The sequence below is a fragment of the Lissotriton helveticus genome, chromosome 9 (genome assembly GCF_964261635.1).
Source record: "Lissotriton helveticus chromosome 9, aLisHel1.1, whole genome shotgun sequence".
NCBI classification, from domain to species: domain Eukaryota; kingdom Metazoa; phylum Chordata; class Amphibia; order Caudata; family Salamandridae; genus Lissotriton; species Lissotriton helveticus.
The window spans coordinates 641,708,506-641,729,976 of record NC_136070.1 but is presented as its reverse complement, the minus strand read 5'-3'; the positions used below and the strand labels follow the sequence as shown (position 1 = coordinate 641,729,976).

The 21,471-nt window shown below is 47.7% G+C and overlaps 1 protein-coding gene across 2 annotated transcripts in view; it reads left to right on the top strand.

The window, feature by feature from the left end:
- Window positions 1–21,471, top strand: part of SIPA1 (signal-induced proliferation-associated 1) — a 246,686-nt gene that overhangs the window by 144,428 nt on the left and 80,787 nt on the right. For both annotated transcript variants that reach the window (XM_078660715.1, XM_078660714.1), the window contains exons 5-6: window positions 4,286–4,460; window positions 9,758–9,861. In XM_078660715.1, coding sequence (XP_078516841.1) covers window positions 4,286–4,460; window positions 9,758–9,861 — 279 coding nt within the window. The remainder of the gene's footprint in view (window positions 1–4,285; window positions 4,461–9,757; window positions 9,862–21,471) is intronic.

Genomic DNA, 21,471 nt, shown 5'->3' with positions numbered 1-21,471 from the left:
TCCTGGAGACTGGATGGTGGCGTTGAACCTGCAGGACACCTATTTCCATGTACCCATCCTTCAGGTCCTCGGTGCTACCTGCAATTCATGGTGAGAGAGGAGCATATTCAATTTGCTGTGCTCCCCTTTGGTTTCACCAGCACCTCACAGGTGTTCACGAAAGTGATGGGTATGGTGGCAGCATCCCTTCTGAGGTTAGCAGACTACCCCTACCTTGGTTATTGGCGGGCTCGCCCCAGGTAGCCATCAACCACCTCTAGAGAACAGCAAACATTCTGTCACCTTTTGAGTTCACTATAAACATGCCAAAGTCACACCTGACTCCTTCCTAGATGCTCCCTTTAATCTGAGCTGTTATGGACATGGTTTGGTTTCGTGCCCCTCTCTCCCTGGAAAGAGAGTCCAGCACTTTCAGACTATGATCCCAATCTTTCAGCCTGTCTTCTGGATTTCAGTGAGGTTGACTCTGATGTTGCTGGGGCTGAGGACCTCCTGTATGCTTCTGGTCAAGCACACCAAGTGGCATATGCAGGATCTTAAGTGAGACATAAGAGTCCCAGTGGCTCAATATCAAGGGAACCTCTCTGACCACATCCAGATTTCAGAAGAGACAGCAATAGATCTGCACTGTTGTCTACTGGACAATGACCGGGAAAGCAGCAGACCCCTCTCCCTTCCCCACTCAGAGCTGACAGTCGTGACCGATGCGTCACTTTCGGGTTGGGTCAGCCACCCGGGGGAGATCAGAGGACTTTGGTCCCTGGCAGAGTCCCAGCTTCATATCAACTTACTGAAGCTGAGGGCCATCTGCTTGGTGCTGAAAGCCTTCCTGCCATCCATCAGTGGGAGGCTAGTACAGGATGGGGTGGGGTCACGCACCCTGTACCAGGTGCCTTGCGCCTCCTGAAATGGCTGGACTGCCAGGAAATCTTACTGGTGGTTAACCACCTAGTGGGGTCATTGAAAGCTAGGACAGATTAACTGAGCCGCCATTGCCTAGCAGATCGCGATTAACAGTTACACCCGGAGGTTGTGCAAGGTCTCTTCCACGAATTGGAAGAACCTTGGCTTGATCTGTTTGCCACCGCCGAGAAAACGCAAAGTCACATCTTCTAAATTTTGTACTTTCCAATGGGTCTCTTACTCGGAGACGCATTCCGCTTCGAAAGGAATTCGGGACTCCAATATGTCTTTCCACCAATACCACTCCTGTCCTGAGTTTTCAAGAAGATCAGGTCATATCAAGCCAAAATCTTCCTAGTGGCTGCCGACTGGGCACAGAGAGTATGGTATCCAGAACTCTTGGGCTTGAGCATCTGCCCTCCAATCAGGCTGCTCCTCCAGGAGAATCTGCTGTCTCAGCAGGAAGGTTGAGTTCTCCACACCGCCTCTGCAACCTCGACCTTCATGCGTGGAGATTGAGCGGTGACAGCTGATCACTTTTACCATTCCTCCAAAGGTAGCTGATGTCATCCTGGCATCCCTCAATGAAAATTGTATATGCCTGTGACGTTTTATTTGGTCTCTCTTGCCTGACACTGTAAATGGTTATCATTAGCCACTTGGGCTTCTTACAGGTGCCTCATCAGTCCTGTTTGTTTAAATCACCAGTTGAAATGCGCTTTTTGAAAGGGCTGCAATACGTTCCCCCTTCTCCATTTGTGAAGCCCCAATGGGACCTCAATCTTGTCCTAACTTATTTAATGTGCACTCCATTAGAGCCGATCCACAGCTTTCTTTTATGGGTTCTCACCATCAAAACGGTGTTCCTGGTTGCCATCACCTCAGCACATGTAAGTAAGTGAGCGTCAGGATCTGTCTGTTCACCCACCATAAACCACCCTCTTCCTCATTAAGTTGATTCTACGAACTAGGGCATACTATCTACCAAAAGTTGAGATGCTGTTCCATGTTAGTCAAACCATCACCCTGCCAGCATTCTATGCTCCGCCTCACTCCTCTAAGAAAGAGAGACTTCATCACTTAGACCCCAAAGGAGTGCTCAGCTTCTACATCAACTCCTACATCGATCTTACAAAAGACCACCGGTTGGACAAGCAGCTCTTTGTGGGGTTAACCAGAGTGAAAAAAACAAGGCTTTACAGAAGCGTACCATCTCATTTTGGATTGGGACCTGAATTAAGGTCTGCTACGCACTGGCAAAGAAGCAACCTCCAGGAGGGCTGCGTCGCCCATTCTACCAGGGCCAAGTCTAATACCACTGTGTTAATGCGCAGAGTCCATGTCCGAGACATATGTTAGGCAGCTATGTGGGCGTCCCTTCACACATACATGAAGCACTATTGTCTGGACAGTCAAGACTGCTGAGAAGGGCATCTTGCCCACTAGGCCCTGCAAGACTTTCTGGTTTGAGTCATTCCCAGGACCACTTCCAAATACATATTCAAAAGGAGAGAAATCTGTGGCTAGAAGTCTCTATCAGAAGAACAAGTTACTAACCTGCGGCAGCGCTCTTTCATGTAGAGACCCTATCTAGCAGTAGATTCCTCACGACCCTTCCTTCCTCCCTGTTCTGTGCCTAGACTCTACCCATTAATAAGATCCCGTGTAGGAATCTGGGGCCGTGGACAGTCTCAAAAGCAACTGTCATCAGCTCATATGAATTGTTCCTATATAGGCCCCCACATGTCACTTCCATAGCGGAATGGCATCAGTACGGATCCCCACGGTACCACCTTCCAGCGCGTAGAGTTACAATGGTAAATTTTCCAGACCCAGTATGATGTCTGTGGAATATTCAAGTGGTGATGAATCTGCGGCTAGATAGTCTCTACCTGAAAGAGCTTTACTGAAGGTAAGTAACTTGTTCTTTATGTCCCCAGTACTTGGAAGAGAGTCAGAACACAAGGCATGACATTGTGAATTCTAGCATCAAATTCTATTGTTCTCATAAATGCAGATGATATATCGTATTGCAGCATTTAGTTAGTGCTTACTACCCCTATATGGGGGCTCTGAGGTGCTTACCTACATGGGTAGCATGCTACATTCTGCGGGGTGTGTGGGTGGATGTTGTGTTTGTTTTGCTCCTATGTGAGAAGTGTTTCCATGTCGTGCATGATGACCACCGAGGTGCAGTGATTGGGTTATGCAATACAGAGCAAAGCAGTGTGGTGGATGATGAAGTGTGAGAGACAGGCACGCAGTTTTATGGTTTTCTGTATGCTGGTAGCTTTGTACAGCTCTGCAGGTCCCTTTATGGTATTTCTGATTATTATAGTCTCCTTAGCTTGTTACTGCACTGCATTGTTCAATTTGAGATTTTGTGTATAGTTGTGGTCCAGCTGTTTTGAGGGAGAGAGATCTGCTGGGTTGAGCATTGTTATTATCATCCCATATCTGATTGTCAGTGTGAGATGTAAAGAGGCGGGCAGAGTGTAAAGGTATTTTGGAACTGTAGTGGTATGCTATATTGAAAAACTCTGAAATGTCTAGAAGTGTGTGACACATCTCTTCAGTTATTCCATGCCTGATCATTTGGTGATGTCTACTTTTTTGGCTCTACAGTACTGGTGATGGACAACCCTCGCAGCAGATATGTCTATATATGTGCGTATGAAGTTGGATATTTGTGCTAGTTTGGTGCCTATTGCAACAACATATTTAACCTCATTCAACAGGGAGCAATGGGGAAGGTTAAAAGCTGATGCCCTTCAAAAGTGAAATAAAAGTGTTTATGTTCTTAGAAGCACATTGTTTAAATATGTGAACCACCTCATATACTCATACTGAGTGGTTTCACTGACATGTTTCTAAGTAAAGCTTCGGGGCATATTTTGGAAATATTTCAAAGGCAACACGTGTTTATTAACTATACATTAATAAAAAACCCACACCGCAGGACATAAATATTTAATAAATACATATCTGTTATTTGATCCAGTGAGAGGGACTGGATGAAGCAAATAGTGGTTTTTAGGGTTGTGTCACACATCAATAACCAAAGCATTTGATTAATTGACTAATTCAGTGACCCCGTGGTTGACGTACTTAATGTATTTATCTGTATCTCGATGAGATTATGACACGTTCGGTGACAGAGCTATTGCAGTGAGAAGAGAGGTGCAAATGATGGATGTTCAAATAGGGTGGGAATAGTATGGCTATTGGATGATATTTCTACAATAAGAAATCTCACTATGGGATCTGTGCATCGGCTTGCAGGTCCTTGCATGATGGGGCTGCGGACAACTCCTTCGATTCCCAGTGTTCTTTGATCAACTTAATTTCAAAGTTGTTTACCACTTTTGATTCCCTCATTCAGCTGAGCTTCCAGCGGAAGATTGGCATCATGTACTGCAAGTCCGGCCAGAGCTCAGAGGAAGAGATGTACAACAACGAGCAGGCCGGGCCGGCCTTTGAGGAGTTCCTGCAACTATTGGGCGAAGAAGTGCGGCTGAAGGGCTTTGACAAGTACCGGGCACAACTGGACAACAAAAGTAAGTTGTGCTGTAGCCAGCCAAGAGAGGAATCACTATATGGGGCACAGAAAGCATGGCAAACCTGGTCAGAGTAAACTCAACATGAGGGATGCTGTGCATGAGTAGTCACAGCAGGTGGTGACCCTTTGTCAATTACAGCAGAGAGACACTGTCAGTTACAGCAGATCAGACACTGTGTCTATTACAGCAGATGGAGGCACTGTCAGTCACAGCAGAGAGAGAGACATTTTTATAATTATGGCAAGGAAGACACTCATGGGCACTACAACAGAGAGAAATAGATCAATGCTAGTTACAAAAAAGAGAAATTCTTTGGCGATTATAGCAGAGAAAGACCGTGTTTGGAGCACTCCCAGCGGAGGGAGGCACAGTCTAGGCAATTACATCGAAGGGAGACATTGTCTGCAATATTGATACCAGAGGAAAGCACTGTTTGTAATAAGTACAATTATTACAGCTGTAGTAGTGGAACCATTCCCACAGTGATGTTGCTGAAGTCAAGCTTTAAACATGCAATGAAGACGACAACCATGGGTCTTATTCTTTGTGAAACTAGCGGCTTGGGGTCAAAGTCTCTGACACCCCTGAACCTCTATTTCCAACTAATAAAAAAATAGAGCCACTCCTTGGTTAATATATCATAACTGTCATTTTCCAGGATAGTTACATCACAGTGAGTGGGTAACTGAGTTTGTGATAATATTTGTGATGTAATGTTTTTTGATGTTCTGTAGGCGCTATTTGACAATTGTAGTCTGTACACGAATTATCTGCAAAAATGCAACAGGGAAGAATTGCGGTAGGGATCAGACAATAGCTGAACATAGAACACTGAAAAGAATAATATCCCAGACACGACGGCGAGTTACAAAATGATGCACAATCAAAAAAAGCAGAACCTCAAACCCTGGTCAGTTTCATAGCCGAACATAGGCACCCAATTCCAAGTTTCACGCCTAAGAATTATCTACAGCATGAAAATATTGTATGCCATTTCTCTTTCCGAAGTGCATAAACTACACTTGTGCCCTCTATTCTGGCTGCCGTCATCAGCTCATCCCTGAACTCTAGGCCTACAACCATGAATTTCAGAGAATCCATTCTTCACCCACTGGTCAGGGAGTCTCATTCTACTAATGGTTTCCCTCCTACTATAGTCACGTTACAGAAATGTGTATGTAAGAGTCTTGAATGTGCCCAACTTTAGCACTGAAGCAAAACCTATTACATTATATGTACCCTGCAAGCAGATTCTGTCCCAGACCAGGCAGGATAAACATTATTGTTTGTCATGGGGGTTGGCTACCTTTCCACAGCAAACAATGACATCTTTGTTGGCCACCTCCGGAACAGTCATACGCGAAACCTGGTACGTCAGGAGCCTCGTGCAGCACTGCAGAAGTTTCCATATTTTCCCGGCAACATAAAAGTGAGTCAAATTATCCACCTTCCCATCGAAAGACAGAGCAGTCACCGTCTAAGTTTCACAACAAAGTGTGGTTTAAAACATTTAGTTTTATTTGTTTTAAATACAAAAGCTCACCAACACAGGAGGGTAAGTTCCTTTTAAGTCCATTTTAATACCTTGTTATGAGAGTAAACGTGTGAGTGAATACACAACTCTCAATTGTTTCTTCGTTAAGAGTCCTGCATGCCTGCACCACCCCCATTTCTAGTTTCTCCTCAATGGACATTTAGCCCTCATCAGGCTAAAGAAATGCACCACTCCTCACCTGCACCACCCAAGGGAAAAGAAGTCATATCCTTATCTTTCTTCACCAAAATCTTTCTGCCCTCCTTTCAGTTTCTTCACCATCTATAGGAGGTCCTCCACTCTTTCTGAATCTCAGAAGATGCAATTTTTACTGACATGTGCCACTATAAGTGTGGCGGGAAAGTTTAGGCATGCCTTCACCACCCTGTGCAGTGAACTTTTTTCAACTACCTTCAAAGCCTCGGTTCCTTTATGGTGTCTGGTGCCAGGTCGGGTAATAGTAGGATTCTCGCCCCTTGATATTAAAGTTCTCTCTTCTGTTTTACAGCTGTCAACAGCCTATCTTTGTCCATCAATTCTTTCTTCTTAAAGATCAAGTTTTAGCACCCAACTCCCTCTTCTCTTGTAGCTTCTGAGCCGGTCATAATCCTATAACATTTGTTCATATATGGAGCATTCTTTTCTCTGTCAAGGTCCAGTGTGTATCTGGTTAGCAATTAACCGTCAGCTGCCACTACGTGTCCCAGCACCTGAATATGACATTGCCACTCATTATTTCCAGGCTTTAAGGCCTGCTGTCAAAGGCTCAGTTTACCTTGATGATTCAACAACAATCCTATTTATCCCATGTGCTGCTCCACATGCTCCATCTCACATAATTATCCTAGGATCTTAGCCACTCCAACATCCCCACCTCCGACAACACCCAGCTGCACCTCTGAACCCAGGCACCACAAGCAGAAGAAGTGATCACAGGAATAGGTAGACTAAAAAACAATAAATTGCCAGGGCGAGATGGGTTCAATGTGATGTTCTGCACAACCTTTTGCAGAGTTCTCACCTCAATTCTTTCTCACCTAATCAACTCAGGCCCTTTTCCAAAATTTATGACAAAAGCCATGAGTAGTTATTCCCTAACCAGGCAAGGAGCTTACGTTATGAAGCTCATACAGGCCTATCTTATTATTAAATGTGGACACAAAACTCTTCACAGATGTACTGGCGGATGAATTAGGGACAGTTTTCCTATGTGGGTTTGATCCAGATGAATCAATGTGATACTGGGGCAGATTTGTAGTGACGGCACCAAAAAATCCTGCATGTAATAGAGAACATACATCGAACGCGGATGAACCCTGTACTGCTTTCGCTTAACACTGAAAAGGCCTTTGACTGGGTTAGCTGGCACTTCATGTATGAAACACTCAAAGCTTTTGGCGGCAGGCCTGGATTCCAGAGGTGGGTGTTGTCCAGCAATAATCAACCCACTGCCTCTGTCAGAGTTAATGGGTGCTGTTTGTGGCCCTTTGAAACTCAGAGAGGGACTAGACAGTGGTGCCCTCTGTCCCTACTATTGTTTGCCCCCTCTATGGAGCGGGTGGCGGAGAAATGTCTAAGGGATTAACTCATTAAAAGGGTCAAAGCAGGGAAGGATGAATACAAACTGACTATGTATGCAGATGATGTGCAGATGTCTATAATACATCTCATCAACTTTATAACCCTTTGATTATATTGCTGGAAGACTATGACAGAGCATTCGTATTCCAGGTTAACATGCAGAAATCACGAATACTGAACATTTCCTTTACAAGCGATCAGTTTCTGAGCTTAAGGAACCAAATAGCATTCCACACGCCTATGAATCCATCCAACTATCATATCATCCCCTGTAACAAGCGATTGGGAAGGAGTTACAATCTTGAAATAGGGGCTAGGGGGCACTCTTCTGTCTTGGCAAACTGGTGGCAGTCAAAATGACATCCCTGCGCAAAAATTATTTTTTATTTTCAACCGCTGCCACTAATCACACTCAAACTTTAGAAATATATGGTTAGGAAAAAAGGCTAGAACTGTAAAACAGCTATTAACTCAATCACCGAAGATCCGTGTGACGAAATGTATGTCCATGTTACCGAAGAAAGGCGGATTGGGGTCACTGCCAAGTGGCACAATGTGATTCCTAATAGAGTGAGGGAGAACAGCAAGAGAAGGAATGGTGCTTTACACATCAAACCGTTGCAGGTACAAACGGCTTAAAAATAGGATTGTTGCACTAACAATGTGGTCATCGGCACTGTGGTCACTAGGTATACACTGGATGTATGGGATCTCGTTACTAGAAAGCTGGAAAGTACATGCTTCCCCTCTCCTCTAGCACCCACTCTAGATAACCCAGACTTTAGTCCTGCTATGGACGATAATGCCCTATTGGGTGAAATGCAAACTTTGAGTGAGGCTGGGTGAGTCGTTTGATGACGATGACATCAAACCCTTAGATACTATAAAGAAGGAACTGGGTCCGGTTATATCATAGAAATAATAGATGTTATCAGGTATGTATGTCACTTGGGCGTTCATCAAACACTCAAACCCCACACTAGCAGCACCGTTATACAATCTGAAAAATGTGTACTTCTAAACTGTGGAGATAAACAAGGTATCTGAAATGTATAATCACCTGATGAACTCGACTAAAATCGAAGAGTCACCTTGCCGGAGGTGATTGGAAAAACATCTGGAGAGACTTCTCACAATTGGTGAATGGGAGGAAATTTTCTTTAGGATGCACTCCACAACTTAGAGCTCAGCAGGAAAGAAGCCATTATTAAAATTAGGCCATACTAGTAGCATACCCCGGTACACCTACTTGCATTTGATATTTGTAAATCAGATGGTTGTTGGCAGGGATTTGGAGTCCAGGTACACTGGCACCTCCTTTGGCAAAGTCCAAGGCTTCATTCCTCCTGGTAGCCAGCGCTAGATGCAATTGATAATAAATTTGACACCTCCATCGTGAGATCCCCAACATATATTTTACTGGCTCTACCCAACAGACACTTACCCTCTGTTCTCCTAACATGGAAAGCAGATAGCATTATCACGATGCACGGCCCGACAATGTATCACTGCACCATGAGAGAAAACCAGGGTTCTAGAGTGCAAAGGTTGGTCACAGAGGTTAATGGACTTACCTAAAATAGAAGAGGTCGCCTCCATGCTGGAGCATAAAAAGGGGAGTTATGAAACTATTTGTGCACCATTGTTAGGGTTACTTGTCAAGGGAGCTTACAGGCCTTCGATTCTCAAGACTCATGAGAATTATTCCACCAGAGCGGTCTTTTTTTCTTTCAAGTATGATGGGGGCAAGTGTGAAAGAGAGATACGTTTTCATTAGTCTTGCAATCTCAACATAAGGAATACATTCACCTGGTCTGACATTCATTTTCTCTGTTATATGATTCTAATCCTGCAACTGTGATTCCTTTGGTGTATGGTGGGGCTACACAAGATGTTTAATGGTTGAGACCTATCTGTGGGTTGCTATCTCCTCGCTGGTCTCTGGATGTTGGCAATTGTATTTGTAACTACCCGAATAGCTTTAATAATTCTGGGAAAGCCATTACGTGCTAAAAAGATTATTGGGGTACGTGCATTTAATCTTGTTGTCCCATCCCAATTTCTCATTTTATTGTTTCACCTCTTGCGTTCCCTTCTCATCATCACTCCTTCTTTATCCTTGACCCCTTCAGTCCCCCACTGTCCATGCCGCTCTAACACTCTATTTCTCTGCTTGCAGCGGATTCCACTGGAACACACTCCCTTTACACAAGGTACCAGGAATATGAGATAATGTTCCATGTCTCCACGTTGCTACCTTACACTGCCAACAACCGTCAGCAGGTGAGACCAATGGTAGCCACATGATGGAGTGTTGTGTTGGCAAGATGTGTCTTGGGTTGACAGGCTGTCTCGATTGTTAATGAGAGAGCTTTTGGGTTCACAAAGACTGCCTGGGGTTGGGTACTGATGTAATGGAATCGTGAAAATGTTTTTTGATGAAATGGGAAATCTTGACGTGGTGGGGATGGTCTTGAGTTGAAAAGGTAAGTACTAGGACAGCAAGGATGATCTTTGGTCGGTCTGTAAGGTCCACAGGGATTAGTATTCTCTTAATTTTCTATGGGGCTATTAGAATGCCTGTGAGTCTTGCGATTAGTTGAGGAGAGAAGGGTCCGTAATGGTGAAAGGCTTAGCCTTGGATAGGGGTATTCTGCTTTTGCGACCAGTTGAGGTGAAAGCACAAAGGTAACTGCTGCTTTTCTGACTGATATTGGAAACTCAGCTTTTCTGAGTTTATCATTTTGGTTGTTCGTATTAAGAGTGTTGATGCTTCTGGAATTAATTCACTGTCTAAGAACATGGATGAAGATTATAGTAATGAATGTAGATCGTTTGTGTGACACTCAGAAGACTTGAGATGGTCAAGGCTGCTGTTATGTTTCAGGGAGCTTCAGTACAATTCAGTGTAGGTAATGCAAGAATGTGAATTGATGTATACCTTCCCTAGGCAAGGAGCCCGCCATTGCTACTCGTAGTCCAGGTATTTCAACCTGTGTGAACTGACAATTAGTCATTTTTCGCTTTTGTAAAATTGAAAAATTGAAGGGGGCATTGTTTGAGAGCATGGCTTTTTGTGATTTTACTGCGGCCTTCTGTTGTGGTAGTGGTGGGTAGAAACTCCACCAAACATGTTAGATTATTCAGCCGACCGCCATTTTGATAGGCTAGCGGTCTAGTCCCCTTGGGAAAGGGCTATAAAGACGAGGACTATGCGCTGCCACACCACAGGCAAGCCTGTCTGCGATCGACCGGGATCAGGAGCCAGGAACCCTATCAGCTCTAGTACAGATTGACAGGTAAACACTTATTCTCGTGAAATGCTAATGAAATTTAACAATCTCTATTATAATGACGCATTGTGTTAGAAAGGTTCTCCAGTCTGGTCAGGGGGCCTTTCTCCTGTCACAAATGGGACTGATGGGCAGTTGAGGAGCCTTTTGCGTAGAGGTTCTTGCCTGCTACTGAGACTACCTTAAGTTGTCAGCATTTTAATGCCAGGTCACTGTCGAAACATTGTATTAAGATCTGGGATTTCATTTAAGACTTGGACCCTGATTTGTTATTTATCAACGAAACCTGGCTGAAGGCATCTACTCTACCAGAAATTTCGGCTCCAATACCTGCAGGTTATAAGATGTTGAGTTGTGACAGGAGTGACCGCCCAGGAGGGGGTATAGCCATTATTTTTAGAGAATCCCTCACATGCTCAGTATAACTTAAGTCCATGTCTGAGGGATGGGAGATTTTAGCCTTCCAGCACAGCCACAAAGACCGACAGTTGTTTGGAGGTATGGTTCTCTGTAGACCTACTGGTTATGTCCCCCACCTGACCAATGATCTTCTTGCCCAATTAACCTCTTTAAGTGTAAAGTATGATCACTATTTAGTCATTGGAGATTTGAACTTGCATTTTGAAAATAAAGACAAGGATGTGGTCTGCATGCAACTGGAGAATGATATGAGTATAATTGTCAATCAATCAATCAATCAATAACAATTTGTATAACGCGCTACTCACCCAGTAGGGTCTCAAGGCGCTGGGGGGAGGGGTGCGTCACTGCTCAAAAAGCCAGGTCTTGAGTTGTTTCCTGAAGGAGAGGTGGTCCTGGGTCAGCCGAAGGTGGATGGGGAGGGAGTTCCATGTCTTGGCCGCCAGGTAGGAGAAGGATCTTCCTCCAGCGGTGGCTCTGCGAATGCGTGGTACGGCGGCGAGGGCGAGGCTGGCCGATCGTAGCTGGCAGGTGGGTGTGTAGAAGGTGAGGCAGCTGTTGAGGTACTTCGGGCCCATGTCGTGGAGAGCCTTGTGTGCGTGGGTGAGGAGTCTGAACGTGATCCTCTTGTTGATGGGGAGCCAGTGCAGGTCTCTCAGGTGGGTGGAGATGTGGCTGCGGCGAGGGATGTCCAGGATGAGTCGTGCGGAGACGTTCTGTATGCGCTGGAGTCTTTTCTGTAGTTTGGCAGTGGTTCCCGCGTAGAGGGTGTTCCCGTAGTCCAGTCGGCTGGTGAGGAGTGCCTGGGTGACTGTCTTCCTGGTTTCGGTGGGGATCCATCGGAAGATCTTACGGAGCATGCGTAGGGTGTTGAAGCACGATGACGATACGGCGTTGACTTGTCTGGTCATCGAGAGGGAGGAGTCCAGGATGAAGCCCAGGTTTCGTGCGTGGTCCGTTGGCTTGGGGGTGGTGCCCAGGGCAGGGGGCCACCAGGAGTCGTCCCAGGCGGAGGGCGATGATCCCAGGATGAGGACTTGCGTCTTTTCTGAGTTCAGTTTCAGGAGGCTGTTCTTCATCCACTCGGCGACGTCTTTCATCCCTTCGTGTAGGCTGGCTCTGGCGGTGGCGGGGTCGTTGGTGAGGGAGAGGATCAGCTGGGTGTCGTCGGCGTAGGAGATGATGTTAAGGTTGTGTTGGCGTGCGATGGCTGCGAGGGGGCTCATGTAGACGTTGAAGAGGGTGGGGCTGAGTGAGGATCCTTGTGGTACGCCGCAGATGACTTCGGTGGCCTCGGATCTGAACGGGGGAGGCGGTCTCTCTGGGTTCTTCCGGGGAGGAACGAGATGATCCACTCCAGTACCTTCTCTTGGATTCCGATGTTGCTGAGACGCTGTGCTAGGGTGCGGTGGCAGACAGTGTCGAATGCTGCAGAGAGGTCCAGGAGGATGAGGGCCGCTGTTTCCCCGTTGTCGAGCAGGGATCTGATGTCGTCGGTGGCTGCGATTAGGGCGGTCTCGGTGCTATGGTTGGCTCGGAAACCGGACTGCGAAGGGTCGAGGGACCCGTTTGTCTCGAGGAAGGCGGCGAGCTGTTTGTTGACGGTCTTCTCGATGACTTTGGCAGGAAAGGAGAGGAGCGAGATAGGGCGGAAGTTCTTGAGGTCGGTGGGGTCCGCTGTTGGTTTCTTCAGGAGGGCGCTGAGCTCGGTGTGCTTCCAGCTCTCCGGGAAGGTGGTGGTGTTGAAGGAGATGTTGATGATGTCCCGGAGTTGGGGTGCGATGACGGAGTCGGCCTTGTTGAAGACGTGGTGGGGGCAGGGTCGGTTGGTGATCCGGAGTGGATGGTGTTCATCGTGCGGGTGGTGTCTTCGGTGCTGACCGGGGTCCAGTTGCAGAGGGTGGTGGTGGGGGGCGTTGGTTCGGTGGTTGGGTGCGTGGTCTGTGCGCCAAAGCTGTTGTGTATGTCGGCGATCTTGCGGTGGAAGAAGGTGGCGAGTGAGTCGCAGAGGTCCTGCGAGGGTGTGATGTCGTTGTTTCCGGCGTTGGGGTTGGAGAACTCTTTGACGATGCTGAAGAGTTCCTCGCTGTTGTGGGTGTTGTTGTCCAGTCGTTCTGTGAATTTTGTCCTTTTGGTGGTGCGGATCAGCTGGTGGTGTTTGCGGGTGGCGTTCTTGAGGGCAGTCATGTTTTCTGTGGTCTGGTCGTGGCGCCAGGCTTTTCCGAGGGTGCAGCAGTTTTTCTTGGATGTTTTGAGTTCGTCGGTGAACCAGGAGGCTTTCTTGCTGCCGGGTTTGCTGGGAGGGTTCTTCAGTGGTGCGAGGTCGTCGGCACAGTTGGTGAGCCACTGTGTGAAGGTGCGGGCTGCTTCGTTGGGGTCCGTCGCGCTGGCGGGAGGGTTCTGGCTGAGGGAAGTGGTGAGCTGGTCAGTAGTGATTTTGTTCCAGCACCTGCGGGGAGCCTGTTGCGGGTGGTGGTGGGTCGTGGTTCTTTTGAAGCTGAAGTGGACGCAGCTGTGATCCGTCCAGTGAAGTCCGGTGGAGTGGCTGAAGGAGATGTGCTTGCTGGAGGAGAAGACGGGGTAAAGCGTGTGGCCGGCGTAGTGGGTGGGGGTGTTCACCAGTTGCTTGAGTCCGAGGTTGGCGAGGTTATCCAGCAGGGCGGTGGTGTTGCCGTCCTTGTTGTTCTTCAGGTGGAAGTTGAGGTCCCCTAGGAGGATGTAGTCAGCGGAGGGAAGGGCGTGCGGGCTGATGAAGTCTGCGATGTCTTCGCTGAATTGTGTGCGTGGTCCCGGGGTCTCTAGATGAGCGTGCCTCTGAGGGTGGTCTTGGGGTCGGTGTGTATCTGGAAGTGGAGGTGCTCGGCGGCGGTGAAGGTGTCGTCGGAGTTGGTCATGATGCGGATGGTGTTCCTGTGGACGATGGCGATGCCTCCTCCGGTTTGGTTGGCGCGGTCCCTCCGGGTGATCTTGTATCCGTCCGGGATGGCTATGGCAATGTCGGGCGCTGAGGAGGCGTTCATCCAGGTTTACGTGAGGAAGGCGACGTCTGGTGATGTTTTGTCGAGCAGGTTCCAGAGTTCGACGGCGTGTCTGTGGACGGAGCGGGTGTTGAGCAGGATGCACTTGAGGTGATTGTTGCTGGTGCCTGGCCTTTTGGGTGCGGTGCAGGTCTGGTGGCAGGTGAACTTGCAGGCTTGGCAGGCGAAGGGTCCGTGGGTGCGTTTCGGGTTGGCACGGTAGCAGGCGGGGTTCCGGCCGGCATTGAGTGCGTTGAGGGTGGCGGCGTCGTAAGTTCGTCGCGCGGGCTGGCCTCCTCGGGGGCCAGGGGTCCTGGCGCGGGCCAGGCGCGGACGGGCACAGACAGGCTTGCCTTTGGCGCGCCTTCGGCGCACAATCGGCGCGTCCGCTGCGCGTGAACGATGCGCGTACGTGCGGACTCTGCCATAAATGGAGACAGGAAGAGAGGAGCAGCTGGGAGGCGGGAGCGGGGTGGCGAATAGGAGGGGTCGAGGATACAGAACAAAGAAAGGGGGCTGGGCCGCGGGGGAGCAGCGGCAGGGAGCGGGGAGCGGGGAAAAACAGCGGGAAACAGGCGGCAGAGAGGCACAAAAAATCGGGCAAATACAGAGGCACAACGGTCAAACAATAAACACAAAAATGGCACAAAAGCAGAGAAACACAACCAAGGGGCACCTAAGCCCAGGGGGCAGCGGCGAACAGGCGTCAGCAGCAGGAGGAACCGGCGCACTCAGGAGGAGCCACGTGGCGGGTGGAGCGACCGGCTCTGACAAGGTCAGGTCAGGTCACAGCTCCTCGTCGCGTGCCCTCCGCCTAAGTAGCCAGTGGGAGGGAGGAGCAGCAGGGAGGCAGGAGCGGGGTGGCGAATAGGAGGGGTCGAGGGTACAGAACAAAGAAGGGGGGCTGGGCCGCGGGGGAGCAGCGGCGGGGAGCGGGGAAAAACAGCGGGAAACAGGCGGCAGAGAGGCACAAAAAATCGGGCAAATACAGGGGCACAATGGTAAAACAATAAACACAAAAATGTCACAAAAGCAGAGGAACACAACCAAGGGGCACCTAAGCCTAGGGGGCAGCGGCGAACAGGCGTCAGCAGCAGGAGGAACCGGCGCACTCAGGAGGAGCCACGCGGCGGGTGGAGAGACCGGCTCTGACAAGGTCAGGTCAGGTCACAGCTCCTCGTCGCATGCCCTCCGCCTAAGTAGCCAGTGGGAGGGAGGAGCAGCTGGGAGGCGGGAGCGGGGTGGCGAATAGGAGGGGTCGAGGGTACAGAACAAAGAAGGGGGGCTGGGCCACGGGGAAGCAGCGGCAGGGAGCGGGGAGCGGGGAGCGGGGAAAAACAGCGGGAAACAGGCGGCAGAGAGGCACAAAAAATCGGGCAAATACAGGGGCACAACGGTCAAACAATAAACACAAAAATGGCACAAAAGCAGACAAACACACCAAGGGGCACCTAAGCCCAGGGGGCAGCGACGAACAGGCGTCAGCAGCAGGAGGAACCGGCGCACTCAGGAGGAGCCACGCGGCGGATGGAGCCACCGGCTCTGACAAGGTCAGGTCAGGTCTGACCTTGTCAGGTTGTCTGAAACAATGGATCAGTGGCCCTACGCATAGAGCAGGCCATACCTTAGATCTTTTATTTTCCAACATTCAGACCTTACACATTTCGTACACCATTCCATGAGACCACTTTTTAATAACATTTTCTGTCACACTTCTTAATGGAAAAAAACATTGGTAGATTCCTCTTCAATGCCAAAGAGACCTTGGAGTCACATAACTGTGGATACTTTCTCCAACCACTTTATTCCTCCCTTGAATAGTAAAAAGTAGCCTCTCCACAAAAAGAATGAATCTTTAAACGTGGTGATTTTAAACTCTTAGATAAATGTGCTCCTTTGAAAACCACCAAATATTTTAGAAGCCTGTCTTCTGAAAAATGGTATGCTTCGGACCTCTGAATAATAAATAGAAAAAGTAAAAACCGGAAAAGAAGTGAAGGCATTGGAGAATTAAAATAGATCCCCTAAAATATAAAGTACTGAACAAATATCATACAGCGCTTAGGAGAGCAAAAAGGACTATTTTATTAAAAGAATTGAGGAAAATAGCAGTTCTTTGAAAGAACTTTTTAAAATTGTGAAGGAACTCACTCAGCCGACTTGTTTGTCCCAATCAACTCCCCCTATGGAAGTTCATTGTGAGGCAATAGGAAATTAATTCACTAATAGAATTAGGAAGATATACTCATTTTTGAGGCCCAACCATCTTTAGAGGAATCTCCTTGGTTCCTTTTGGGCCCTAGCCTAGTTGTTGCTGCCCATCTTGGAGACTTTGAACAAGTCACGGAAGAACAAGTCTTAAAGCTGATGTTGGAGGTCAAATCCGGCTCTCCCCTGGATCACTGCCCGCATTTTATCTATCCTCGTTAGCCACTACTATTCCCCGGTTTTACTCATATTTTAACCAATCCCTTATAGAGGCAACATATCCAGAAGTTTGTAAAGAAGCAACACTTTTACCTCTAGCAAAAAGAACCTTGAATTGATGCTTGCATTCTTTCTATCGGTCGATCTCTCTCCTTCCATTTATTTAAAACATTTTAAAACAACTGATGAATAGGCAACTAACTAACTTTTTGAAATGCAACCATTTATTGGATCCTTCACAGACCGGTTTTCAAGCTAACAATAGCACAGAGTAAACACTGTTAGCTGTATTGGATGATATTAAATTGGTAGTTGATCAAGGGGAAGGCCGCTTCCCTGATCCTACTAGATCTTTCAACAGAATTTGATACTGTTTCACACAGCATGCTGATTGACAAACTTTTTAGGTCTCGCCTGCTAATGTGCTTGCGCATTGCTGGCGAGAGATATAGGGGCTTAACCAGAGCTTAACCAAACGGGCGATTTCATGCAGTGCCCGTGAAAAGCGCGTGCACGCATCAAAGCCACCAGCCTCCCTCCCACAAGCTTCCCCCAGCGTGCGCTCTGCCTCAGGCATTTCTCCTCCCCTAATTATTCACGGCCGTCCGGCCGTATTTTCACTTTCACGGCCGCCAGGCCGTGTCTCGCGTTTATCCTCCCCCCTCCCCACTTCCCCCCTCCCCACAGCATGGCTTATCCGTCCTCATCTCCTTCTGTTCTCCCCACCCCTCTTTCTCATCTTCCGATGTTCTTTCCTCGCCTTGCAGCGTCCTACTTCCCCTCTTCCTGCGTAAACCCCTTCTCTTCTCCACATCTGTTTTATTCTCTCCCTGCTCGTCATTTCTAGCATGTTTCCGTCCCCACCGCGGTGACTGCTGTTTTGTCCCAACATAATTAACAGTTGCTATGTGACAAAAACATCATGTGAGCCGTGGCCTCCCTGCGCCATGCCAGGCTTTAACTGTTACAATCCTGCTCCAAGCCCCCACCACCCTTCCGAGGTCACTGCTGTTTTGCTCCTGACATCATTGACAGTTGCAATGCAGTGAAAACATCATGTGACCTGCGAGCTCCCAGCGCCATGCCAGGCTTTAACTTTTACAATGGCGGCTGCGAGCCTTTCTCTGGTTCTGGCCGGCTTGCGCAAATCAACTTTCTCCACCATTAAGATTAGGATTTATCCCTTGCACGCTCTTTATAGCTGTTGCACGCACGTGATGGCCATTCTGGGTGCCTCTCCTCGCCTCACCTCCCCTCCCCCCACCACCTTAGAGCGTGTGTCTACGGCAGGCAGGAGCAGAAACACTGCACACACACACAGTACACCGAGATGTATCAACAGTCGCCGTGCAGCAAAAAATCATGTGACCGCGACCTCCCAGCGCCATGCCAGGTTTTACTTTTACAATGGCAGCCTTGTGCCTTTCTTTGGTTCTGCAGGGCTCGCCCATACCAACTTTTTCCACCACTCAGCCAGCCGCACCCGGCACAAGCATGGCGGCCCCTGCTTCATAGTCATGGCGGCAGCATGCTAATTTGCCTCATCTTTTTAGGTCGAGCTTGCTCGACATTTTGTACAGGGGCTTTTCAAATTGCTACCCCTGTTTTCCCTGGCTGCAAGCTTGAACGCACGCAGTGCCAGCTTGCTCCATGTCACTGTGTTGTGCCCCTTCCCCCCACGCATTCCCAGCCCTTTGATGCTTCCGCCGCACTCCAATTGCTCCCCTCTCCCGTGGCGTTTGTAATCCTTCCCCCTGCGTTGCCCCCTCACCCTCACACTGTGCTTGCATCTTTGTTTGACTAATAAACCCCAATGCTTGTTTGATGTTGGTCTTCATTCCAAAGCCCTTCATTTGTTTGGCTTTCTTCTAAATAACAGATCATAGACAGTTCATCTGGTTACTCTGAGATCTCGCTCTCACCAATCTGAATGTGGGATCCCACAAAGATCCTCTTTGAGTCCTACCCATTTTAATGTGTATGTGGCCCAACTAGACAAAATTGTGAGGAAATGGGGTTTTAAGGTCTGCTGTTACGCTGATGATATGCAACTGAATATTTCTCTGGGTAGGAGACATGGTGTAATTCAAGGCAATCTACATGAGCGCCTCACCGAAGTGGCAATATGGATTACCAGTCATTATCGAAAACATAATGCTGACAAAACGGAGATCCTGCTGTTCGGTGGGGCCTACTTGATTTGGGGTGCCACTTGGTGGCCAGAATCTTTGGGCGACATGCCCACTCCAAAGAAATCAGCGAAGAATCTTGGAATCATCATCGCTGACTCCCTTTCAATGTAGGAACACGTTAAAGTTACCTGCTGGAAATGTTTTGGAATCCTCAAATTGCTGAGAAGGTTGTTTAAGTGGTAGCTATTAGCTTGGCTGCAAGCCATCGTCCAGGCTTTGATCACTAAGCGTCTGGACTATGGCAATGTCCTCTTTGAGGGGCGTGCCAGATCACCTGTTTTCAAGATTGCAGGTGATTTAAAATACCCCAGCCAAGCTAATCTGCAACATGGACAGATTTGGATCCGCTTCGGCATGTTTGTCCTCTTTACGTTGTCTACCAATGCGGAAAAGAGCTGGTTTCAAACTCCTATGATATACGCATAAAGCCTTGCATAACAAAGTTCTACAGGCCAGAGTGGAATTTTACCAACCATCTTGCGATTTGAGATTGCGCAATCTAGCTTTAGTGCAAACAATCCGAATTAAGACAGCTAGACCAGGAGGTCGCTCTTTTTTGCATCAGGCTGCCGCCCAGTGGATATTGCTACCCTTGGAGCTTCGCCTTACAGAGAACCATATATGGTTTAGAAAGAAACTGAAAACCTGGTTATTCTCAAGTTAGTTCTTTTCTGCATATAAGTTTTCTTACGACGTTCTCTCAGCAGAACGTTAGAGAGTTGTACAGCACCGTGATATCCCCTAGGGGATGAGTGTTGCGCTGTATAAATATTTCAAATGAATAAATAAAAAATGTGGAGTGCAATGAAAATGCCCAGCATGGTGCTGGAGAACACAAGAAGGCCTCTCTTGAAAATGGAGATCTCTGGTCTGCATATGGACTCTTTGTTTAAGAATTGACTCTTGCAGGTTCTCTTTACCTCACATAGGAAATGAGAATTAAAGGAAAACTTGTAGTAACAAAGTGAGTGGTCAGTGGGTGATAAACAGTCAGAGGATCAATGGACCTGTGTGCGCCCATACTTTCCCGGATACAGCTTCTGCAGGAGGGAGGTATCAGTTATTACGTAACAGATGCATTAGGCGCTGTGCAGCAAGTAGCAGGGTAATGTCGGATCAGGAATAAAACTCCCCGGTCATCAGCAGGCCACAATGAGGTCTGCAAGAGGCCAAGGGGCCGTGTTTAGATTGGAATCTAACTGCACCACTAATGCAGATGCCACTAAGTCAGTCTGCACTTACAGTCACAATTTAGTCAAGTAGGTTTCTCAGAGGGAAACGGCCACTACAACGAGGCCGTTTCAACGAAAACCTTAACCACGCATGCATTACAACGCATGCGTGGTTACAACAACAGCCTTTACCACGCATACTTTTACTACGAGGTACGTAGTAAAGGCATGTGTGGTAAAGGGTACATATAAAAAAGGGGGGTGGGGGGGGGGGGCTTCCCCCCCAAAAAAAACCACTCACCTTTAAAAGAGATGTGCAGGCAATCGGCATCGCAGAGGAAGGAAACTGCAGTTTTTTTTCTCCTACGTATGACGTCACCACGCAAAAATACGTGGAGAAAGATAGGCGTGTAAATAGTATTCCGTAGTAACGCATGCGTGGTAAAGGCATGCGTTACAACGGAGTTCGTTGAAAAAACATACAACCTTTCTCGGACTAGAAATGACAACTCTTATTAGTGATAGTAGGCGACATAGGCACTAGTGCTCTTTCTGGTACGACAGCAGAGAAGACAATGCGTTTACTTTGGGATTTTTTTTCCCTAGGATGGGTTTGGAGATTGAGGATGGGGTGGCAAGGAGGATCTTGTATTGTATGATGAACATTTGGCTGGTGTTTTTAATTACTGACAAGTGCTTGGGTTGTATGAAAGGTGAAATATTTGTGTGGCGAGTTTTAGGGTGGTGCAGTAGATCTTTGAATTGTAAGGGTGTATGGGATTTGTAAGGGCGTCTTGTGCTTATAATTAGTGGTGTGTGAAATTTGTGTAATTTCCTTCTTATTAATTGCATGAAGTTCTGCAAAAACTATGTGAAAATTTGTAACCAGCATTAACTGCTATATTTTAGTGTGGAATGCATCTTTGCTTCCATTTTGGTTTTGTGGAATTATTAGTTAATCGTGCAATAATCATAAGTGCTGCAGACAATAGCCACAAGCATTCTGGTTGTTTACATTTTTCCCATGCTAAAATTATGCAGGGAAAATAGTGTAATTACACAATGTAGCGTAATGGTGTTATTTGGGGAATTTCACTCAATAAGCGAAATTTGCGAAATTGCTTAATATTACAGCAGCATAATTAAATTTCACCCAGCCCTAACCTACTTATTAGGAGGTGGGTCTAGTTGGGAGAGGGCTTGGGCTGGTGACGTAGTCTTGGTTTAATGAAGGAGGGGTTTGTTGCGGAAGGTTTCATGGTTTGGTCAGGAGGGTCTTTGGTAAGAAGGTAGCTTTGGGTTGGCGAGAGAGTTGGTTGGACTAGAGGGTCTTTTGTTGGACAGCAGAACTGTGGATGGGTTGGAAATGGGG